An 8,357-nucleotide genomic window follows, 5' to 3' on the forward strand; every position below is an offset into this window, starting at 1 on the left:
GGAGGTGTCCCGGAGAGCAAGGCACGGCCAGAAAGAATTTCCCTCTGCCAGGAAATTCCTCCCGCTAAAGGAGATGCACGGATCTCCTCGCCTACATCGAAGGAGGCTTCTGGCATCAAGTTTCTTCCTAAACATCTCCACCTCCTGGTCGTAACTGACAGTGGCAGGTGCTTTGATGCGTTAAATTTGCAACTTACGACATTAATGATTTTGATTTTATTCCGGCCTATTTTGGAGTTTTGTCCCAGCTGCCAGTCAGGAGCTGCTGCGGGAGGCTCAGCTGATCCTGGGCTCACTCGCGGATGTCCGCTGAAGAGTTGTTTTCCTTGCAGGACATGGCGCAGAGGGTGACTTCGGGCACCTCCCCGCAGGGGCCTCGCCCCTCCTACATGTACAAGGTGGTCCTGCTGGGCAGCATGTCCGTGGGCAAGTCAAGCCTGGCCTACAGATACGTGAGAAACGACTTCAGGGAGCTGCTGCCGACCGTGGGATGTGAGTGAGCGGCTCCGACGGCTCGATGGCTCGGGATGAGAGGCCAGGCCCGATGCACTTCCCTGCAGCGGGGTGGGATGCAGGAGAGCTGCTCGGTGGCACAGATCCCCTTTGGAACTTGGTGCAGGTTTGCCCAAAAGCCAGAACCTCCCCCTGCAGCCCATTTCCTCAGCACCAGCCCGCAAGCACAGCCACATCACCCATCTGGCTTCGTGCTGCTTTTGAGAGGCAGGGGAGCAGCGAAAGGAGTAAGCGGTATAGCCCACCTGCTCTTTGCATGCTGTGCTGCCTTCCCAGCTATCCAGGTGCCCCAGGAGGCTCTCTTGGAATGGTTTGCATTAAAGATCACTCGGTTTCAATTGCCCCTGCCTAGGTCCTACAGCACCTAGACATTATATATGTTCACTTTACGTGATGCACCTGCGTTTTTCTTTAAGAAGGCACAGCAGGCACAGAGGCTGTGGTCCCACCTGAAGAGCCAGCTGCTGGAGCAGAGTGAAGTGAAGCCTCTCCTCTCATCCCTCTGCCTCGTCCCTGGCTGCTCCACAAGCAGCCATCTGCTCTCTAAAGGACGGAGGCTCCCCTCCAGTGGGAACCCTTTCCGTGGATATTCCCACTCCCAGCTCTGACCCACCAGCCAGCTGGAGCTGTCTCTCTGTCTGGGGGCTATTCTGCAAAGCTCAGAGTTATCCATCATCAAACCTGGTGTCATCCATAGGAATCTGCTGCCAGGAAGGGCCATGTCAGCCCAGTGCCGGTGACCACATGAAGTCCCGCCTGGATTCTGTGCATTAGAGCATCATTAACGACCTTCAGGACGGGGTTGGCCTCGGGGCAGGGGCTCTGAGCTTCCAGCTCTTGCTCCAAATGAACACACACCCTGCATCTCGCCTGCAGGCTCCTTCTTCACACATGCACTCGACCTGGACGAGGCCACCGTCAAGTTGGAGATCTGGGACACAGCAGGGCAGGAGAAGTACCAGAGCGTCTGTCACCTGTACTACCGGGATGCCCATGCTGCCCTCCTCGTTTATGACATTGCTCACAAGGTAAGGCCCCTGGCAGCACCATGCCACCACCCAGGGGTGATTTCTGCTGCCACGAATCCCAGCCCAGGGTGATTTATCCCTAAATGTGTCTGAGGGCTGGTGACCTGTTTCCCTGAGAGGGGCAATCGAGACCTCCCCACCCTCTTCGGTTTGTTGCCACCCAGCCGGCTTGGTCTGAGGCAGAGGGGTTAAATCAAAACCAGATCACTGGGTAGTTTTGTCTCCACCTCTCCAGCAAACACTCAGCAGAGCAAAGCTGTGGCTGGAGGAGCTGGAGAAGAGGTTCCTTCCCAATGAAATCGTGGTTGCTCTGGTGGGCAACAAGACAGACCTTGCTGCTGAGCGAGAGGTCACCACTGAGGTGAGTGCCTGAGGTTCCCTCATCACCCCTCACAGAAAGCACTGGGATGCATCCAAGGAAAGTTTCCAAGGAGAGCCGAGAGTTTAAGAGGTTTTCAGACACCTCTGAAGTCCCCGTACCCAGCGTGAAATCCACCATGAAACTGAGCAAGCAGCCCCAGAGGGGGCAGGGGAATAACTCTGCTTGTTTCCACTTAGGAGGCGGAGGAGTTTGCACGAGCAAAAGGCCTCCTGTTCATGGAGACATCTGCAAAATCCAACCATCAAGTAAATGATGTCTTCATGTCTGTAGGTGAGTTATGGGATGGCTCTGGGTGAGAGCAGAGGCAGGTGAACCATGGCCCCAAACCCCTGGCAGGCTCGGCCCTTCGTTGCTCCTACTTGGCACTGAGATGTTCCTCTCAGCCAGTCCAGCCTGCACCACCCTTTAAGACAGAAAGATGGACAGATCCATCCCAAGATATTCCAGTGTCAGAGATGGCTTCCAGGCCTTCTCCCAGAGCCACAATTTTATTTTGCACCCGATCTAGCTGCAGTGGTGTCCCCAGCTTGGCTATTCAGGGGACTGCAGGATGGTCCCCTGGGGCGGGACCCACTGCATCCCGACCACCGGCAGGAGAGAAGAGCCCTTCTTTGCCTTGTGTTTGCTCCTAGTCCAAGAGCTCCTGAGGAGGGAAAATGAGAAGGCATCCAAGCCATCCTCACACGGGAGGTCGACCGTCGACCTGAGGGCGAGCGGGGCCAGGACGAGGTGCTGCCGGAGCTGAGGGCGTGACTGCAGCCAGCAGGGCGGGACCGACCTCCGCGAGGGGCAGTGACAGAGCAGGGGGACTCAGAGCTGCGGGGACAGCTCAGCCTGGCCACCCTCCCTCCCAAAGGCGGTTCAGAGCCCATCCTGGGCACACGGGACCCCTTCAGCCCTTCAGCACCATCTTCAGCCGGAAGAGTGAGCGCGGGGGTTTCTTCCACCAGTCTTCCATTCCCAGAGAAAAGCGCAACCTGCCAACAACCCTGACTGGTGCCATCCCCCTGCCCCCAGCTGTCACCTCCTCCATCTCCCTTTCCATGTGAAAAGGGAGAGTTTAATTTCCCAGAGCAGAGATTCCGGTGGTTTAACATCCGGGCTGCAAATAAAGAGAATATTACCTAAAGGTGTGTGGGTTTTTGTGGTTTTTTTTTTTTTTTTTTTTTTTTTTTTTTTTTTTTTTTTTTCCCTATCCTGCATGTCAGCCAGTAGGAAATGACAGGAAGCCTGGAGGTGGCAGGGACCAGCGCTCTCCTCACCCCATCCACCTCATTACAGGGGGTCACAGCCCATCCTTGGGAGCAATCACCGAGCCAGAATGGGGCCGAAGCCAACGTGTGGTGTCACAGTGCCCTCTGCCTTGCTGAGCCTCCCCTTTTTGCACTCCCCTCGGCTGCGAGAGGAGAAAAATACACCTGTGCCCTCCCCAGAGGCAGCGCCGCTCACCCTTTCTGCCGGGCACCGATCTATCTCTGGGGTTTTGGGGCATGGCAGTGTGGTGGACAGAGCATCCCATTCTCCCCAAGGGCTCCTCACCCCCGGCTCCACAGAAATGGGGTGGCTGTTTCTGACCCCAGCTCACGGAAATGAAGGTGCCGGGGGCACCCTGGGGAGCTGGCATGCCGTGGAACCCCAGAGGATCCACCTGGGAAAGGGATCCCTCTGAGCTTATTTTTGGGGTGTTCCTTGGGGTGTGAGGGGATGAACCTGAGAGGGAAGGGCTGTCCCGCTGCTCACACCGCCAGGGCAAGCAGAAAACCACGGCGACCATGCAGATTTGGGGGTCGCCCCCCCCCCCCCCCCCCCCCCACGCCCGGCCACGCTGCGTTTTGGAACAGAGAGGCCGGGACACGGGGGCGAGAGGAGAAGGGTTTTTATTGTCAGCTGCGGTTCAGGGGTTCAGCTCCCGCCGGGGAGGGTGGGGGTGCGGGTGGGCTGGCTGCCCGCGCCCGCCGCCGCGGCCGCCCCCGCCCAGGGCTTGTCGCCTCCCAAAGCGCCCCACCGGCCGGATCCCGCGGCCCGTGTACCACGAGGGGTCGATGTCCGGGTCTGCGAGGGAAAAGCCGAGAATCCGTCAGGGGCCGGGAGGACGCGGAAGGGGTCGGGGCTTTGTGCCCGCCGGCGAGGGGACGGCGAACGCCGGGGGAGCGGGGCAGGGGGATGAGGAGGATAAAAGCCGCTGCAAAGGATGTCCCAAAGCAGACCTGTGCTCCTGCACAGCGGCAGCAGCTCCTCACCCCCCGAGTGCAGCTGAGCCTGGGGATGCAGAAGGGGCTGGAGGCGGGGGGCTGGCCGGGGAGAGGCCCTTACTCCTGTTCTCCTTACTCCTGATCTCCATGGAGCGCTCGAGAACGCGGCCGCGGGCGGCGGGCAGGGTCAGGCAGACGAGCAGCAGCCACAGGAGGCAGGTGAGCCCCAGCTTCATCCCCAGCACCTTCGGGCCGCTGTGACTTGGCTGTGAAGTCTCCTGAGCCCCGTTGAAGACTCCGATGTGACTGCGGGAGAGAAGGGATTTGGGATTTGGGATTTGTGTAGCAGCATCCCTGGGCCAGCAGCAAAGGGGCTGGGGACAGCATCCGGAAAAACCCAGGGGTTTTGCTGAGGCTGACACCTCTAGGGAAAATATCACCTCCAAACACGAACTACACAAATCTCATGGTCATGAAAATGGGGTTTGGTCCCAGCCCAGTGCCTCAGGTCAGGCCTGATCTTCTCAGGGACCCAGCAAACCTGTGGGGCCCCACAGCCCAGGGTATGGGGTTCAGCACCGAAATGCAGGGCTGGCTGCGCCAAACAGAGCCTGCAGAGCCACAGATGGGAATGGATGGATGGATGGGTGGATGGATGGATGGATGGATGGATGGATGGATGATGGATGGATGGATGATGGATGGATGATGGATGGATGGATGGATGGATGATGGATGGATGGATGGATGGATGGATGATGGATGATGGATGGATGGATGGATGATGGATGGATGGATGATGGATGGATGGATGGATGGATGGATGGATGGATGGATGGATGGATGATGGATGGATGGATGATGGATGGATGATGGATGGATGGATGGATGGATGATGGATGGATGGATGGATGGATGGATGATGGATGATGGATGGATGGATGGATGATGGATGGATGGATGATGGATGGATGGATGGATGGATGGATGGATGATGGATGGATGATGGATGGATGGATGATGGATGGATGATGGATGGATGGATGGATGGATGATGGATGGATGGATGATGGATGGATGGATGGATGGATGGATGGATGGATGATGGATGGATGGATGATGATGGATGGATGGATGGATGGATGGGTGGATGGGTGGATGGATGGGTGGATGGGTGGATGGATGGATGATGGATGGATGGATGGATGATGGATGGGTGAGTGGATGGATGGATGATGGATGGATGATGGATGGATGGATGATGGATGGATGGATGGAGGAATGGATGGATGGATGGATGGATGATGGATGGATGGATGGATGAATGGATGGATGGATGAATGGATGGATGGATGGATGGGTGGATGGATCATGACCACCTCTGCACTCTGGGCTGTGGCTGCTGAAATGACAACCTGGGAACACCCTGTGCCACACTTGACGGTGCTGAGGTGCTGAACAGGGCTGTGCAGGGCGGGGTGAGTGATGGGCAGGATCTCTGCAGCCCCTGAAACGAGGGAGCAGAGCAAGGCACCGAAGCGGGAGAGCTGCGGGAGGCGGGGCACGGCGGGGCTGCGGCGGCAGCTCCATTTCCAGCGACTTTGGTGAAAGAGAAGTTCGCAGCACGCCGAGCAGGAGACAGACCGTGCTCCCGGGAGCTCAGGTTTGCTGCGGCCATCAACTTTTGGAACCCACCCCCCTCTTCCCCAGCCGGCTGGACAGACGCGAGGACAGACAGACGGAGGCAAAGCAGCTGTCGGGAATTTCCCAGCAGCGAGAGCATCACGCGAGGGAGAGCCAAGCACCGCTGCCGGCGGCGGGGCTGCGCGGGGCTGCGCTTACCGAGGCGAGGCGAGCGGAGGTGCGCGGCTGCCGTCCCGCTGAGCCCGGCGGCGGCAGAGCGATCCCGAGCCCCTCCGCTCGCTGCTTTTATGCCGCTGCGGCGCTGATGTCAGAGGCGAGCCCCGCCGGGGACCCAGCCCGGCACCTCCCCTCCCCGCCGGCCCCTCTCATCGAGTCAGCGCCGGGATTTTCGTGACTCAGAAGGGACCAGCGTCTCATCCTGGGATGCCTGAGGGAGGTGCTTTGAGAGTCTGGCAATCGCCGTCCTCGACGCAGACTTGTTTCGGACAAGGGGAAGTTTTCTGCTCCTTCACCCGCTGCCGGGGTCGGTGCGCGCTGCTGCCCTCAGCGCTGGAGGGAACAGAGTAACCCCACCGCAGGATTTACGCGGGTACCACAACCCTTTTCCCTCCACTCCCCACAAAAAACAAAAAAAACCAAAAAAAACCAAAACAAATTAAAAAACCCACCAACCAACCAACCAACCAAAAAAAACCCACTAACCCCACCCCCAAACAAACCAACCCCTCTAATCTCTTCCCCCCCCAAAAAAAATCAAAAAATCCCCACAAAAAACAAAACAAACCACTCCCACAAAAAAACCCAAAAAACAAACCAACAACAAACAAAACCCAAACACAAACAAACAACAAACCAACCAAACAAACAAGCAAAACAAACCCAAACAACCCCAAACCTGCTTTAGGGAAAGCAGAACACTAAATACAGGGATGAGTGGAAGGCAATGTGCTGGGGCACACGGGTTGGCGGGAATGGGCTTGTTCTCTGGGCACAAGGGCTCCAAATCCCACCCCACCCCGGACCCCCACTCCCATTTTAAACGGATTTTAGAGATTTCTGATGTTTATTCTGCTGGATGTGACCCTGGGAGACCCAGCTTGGGACTCCAGCGTGAGGAGTCGGTGTCCAAACAGACAAAAGTGGGACTGGAGGCATCCCAAAACAGGGACATCTCTGTGCTGGCAGTGCTGTGAAGACGTGGGGTGCAGGCAGGGGAAGGTGTCTGCCTGCTCTGCCCGTGTGGGGCTGCCTTTGTGCAGGGGCACAGCTCTGCTCATGCAGTGCCCAGCTCCTGTGGGGCTGGCTTTGCCCTGGGGCACAGCTCTGCTCATGCAGTGCCCGGTTCCTGTGGGGCTGGCTTTGCCCTGGGGCACAGCTCTGCTCATGCAGTGCCCAGCTCCTGTGGGGTTGGCTTTGCCCTGGGGCACAGCTCTGCTCATGCAGTGCCCAGCTCCTGTAGGGCTGGCTTTGCCCTGGGGCACAGCTCTGCTCATGCAGTGCCCAGCTCCTGTAGGGCTGGCTTTGCCCTGGGGCACAGCTCTGCTCATACAGTGCCCAGCTCCTGTGGGGCTGGCTTTGCCCTGGGGCACAGCTCTGCTCATGCAGTGCCCAGCTCCTGTGGGGCTGGCTTTGCCCTGGGGCACAGCTCTGCTCATGCAGTGCCCAGCTCCTGTGGGGCTGGCTTTGCCCTGGGGCACAGCTCTGCTCATGCAGTGCCCAGCTCCGGTGCCCAGTGCCGGGGACAGGTGACAGGAGCAGCTTGGGATGCAGGGGGATTGCCACAGGAGTGCAGGAAAGGCAGGGAAGGAGCTGAGGAGAGGAGAACCTGCCCCAGGATTCCCTTTTCAGTCAGGGAAATCCCCACCCCGGCCTCAGCGGGCCTCTCTTGACCCCAGGGCTGCTGCTGGTATTTAATACAGATTTAAACCAATCCCTTGGTGCTGTGGGCTCATGTTCCTCGTGGCTTCAGCTGCCAGACTGGGCTCAGGGCAAGATGGAGCAGTGCATTGATTTTGGGATCAGCCCCTACATCCCCTTTTCCCTCCAGCTTCACCCCTGGGCACCACCCACCCGCAGCCACCACAGCTGTGGCTCTGTGGCCAGTGTCTGACCAGTCTGGTGGCCATCCTGATCTGCACCATCTGCCCCCATCTGGCTTCAGGGCTGATGGTCCTGCTCCACCTGGCCAGTTTTAAAGCAAGGAATGCCCAGGATGGTTAAAGATGGACACGGAGCTGCTGGAGAAAGTCCAGGAGAGGCCATGGAGATGCTCTGAGGGCTGGAGCCCCTCTGCTCTGGAGCCAGGCTGGGACAGCTGCGGGGGTTCACCTGGAGAAGAGAAAGCTCTGGGGAGACCTTAGAGCTGTTCCAGTGCCTAAAGGAGCTCCAGAAGAGCTGGAGAGGGACTTTGTACAAGGGTCTGAGGTGACAGGACACAGGGAATGACTTCCCACTGCCAGAGAGCAGGGTTAGATGGGATATTGGGAAGGAATTCTTCAGTGTGAGGGCTGTGAGGCCCTGGCACAGGCTGCCCAGAAAATTGTGGCTGTCCTATGCCTGGAAGCATTCAAAGCCAGGCTGGACAGAGCTTGGAACAAC

The 8,357-nt window shown here is 58.1% G+C and overlaps 2 protein-coding genes across 2 annotated transcripts; one reads left to right on the top strand and one right to left on the bottom strand.

Annotated features, from left to right (window-relative positions):
- Window positions 1–320: 320 nt before the first annotated feature.
- RAB17 (RAB17, member RAS oncogene family) lies at window positions 321–2,670 on the top strand. Its single transcript, XM_040069843.2, has 5 exons — window positions 321–492; window positions 1,390–1,541; window positions 1,777–1,902; window positions 2,100–2,193; window positions 2,556–2,670. The coding sequence occupies exons 1-5, from the start codon at window positions 336–338 to the stop codon at window positions 2,666–2,668; spliced, it is 642 nt and encodes a 213-aa protein (XP_039925777.1). The 5' UTR covers window positions 321–335; the 3' UTR covers window positions 2,669–2,670.
- A 1,147-nt stretch (window positions 2,671–3,817) lies between these two features.
- Window positions 3,818–6,002, bottom strand: PRLH (prolactin releasing hormone). Its single transcript, XM_058421408.1, has 3 exons — window positions 5,958–6,002; window positions 4,252–4,421; window positions 3,818–3,975 (listed from the first exon to the last, which is right to left on the bottom strand). The coding sequence occupies exons 2-3, from the start codon at window positions 4,349–4,351 to the stop codon at window positions 3,818–3,820; spliced, it is 258 nt and encodes an 85-aa protein (XP_058277391.1). The 5' UTR covers window positions 4,352–4,421; window positions 5,958–6,002.
- Window positions 6,003–8,357: the final 2,355 nt, after the last annotated feature.

The sequence above is a fragment of the Hirundo rustica genome, chromosome 7 (genome assembly GCF_015227805.2).
Source record: "Hirundo rustica isolate bHirRus1 chromosome 7, bHirRus1.pri.v3, whole genome shotgun sequence".
Lineage (NCBI taxonomy): Eukaryota > Metazoa > Chordata > Aves > Passeriformes > Hirundinidae > Hirundo > Hirundo rustica.

Bases quoted from the DNA above. Each gene is read 5' to 3' on its own strand.
- RAB17 (XM_040069843.2), top strand. From the start codon at position 336: ATGGCGCAGAGGGTGACTTCGGGCACCTCCCCGCAGGGGCCTCGCCCC. The intron at 493-1,389 runs GTGAGTGAGCGG...TCTCGCCTGCAG, and splicing joins GCTGCTGCCGACCGTGGGAT to GCTCCTTCTTCACACATGCA. The intron at 1,542-1,776 runs GTAAGGCCCCTG...CCACCTCTCCAG, and splicing joins TTTATGACATTGCTCACAAG to CAAACACTCAGCAGAGCAAA.
- PRLH (XM_058421408.1), bottom strand. From the start codon at position 4,351: ATGAAGCTGGGGCTCACCTGCCTCCTGTGGCTGCTGCTCGTCTGCCTG. The intron at 3,976-4,251 runs GTAAGGAGAACA...TTTCCCTCGCAG, and splicing joins GCGCTCCATGGAGATCAGGA to ACCCGGACATCGACCCCTCG.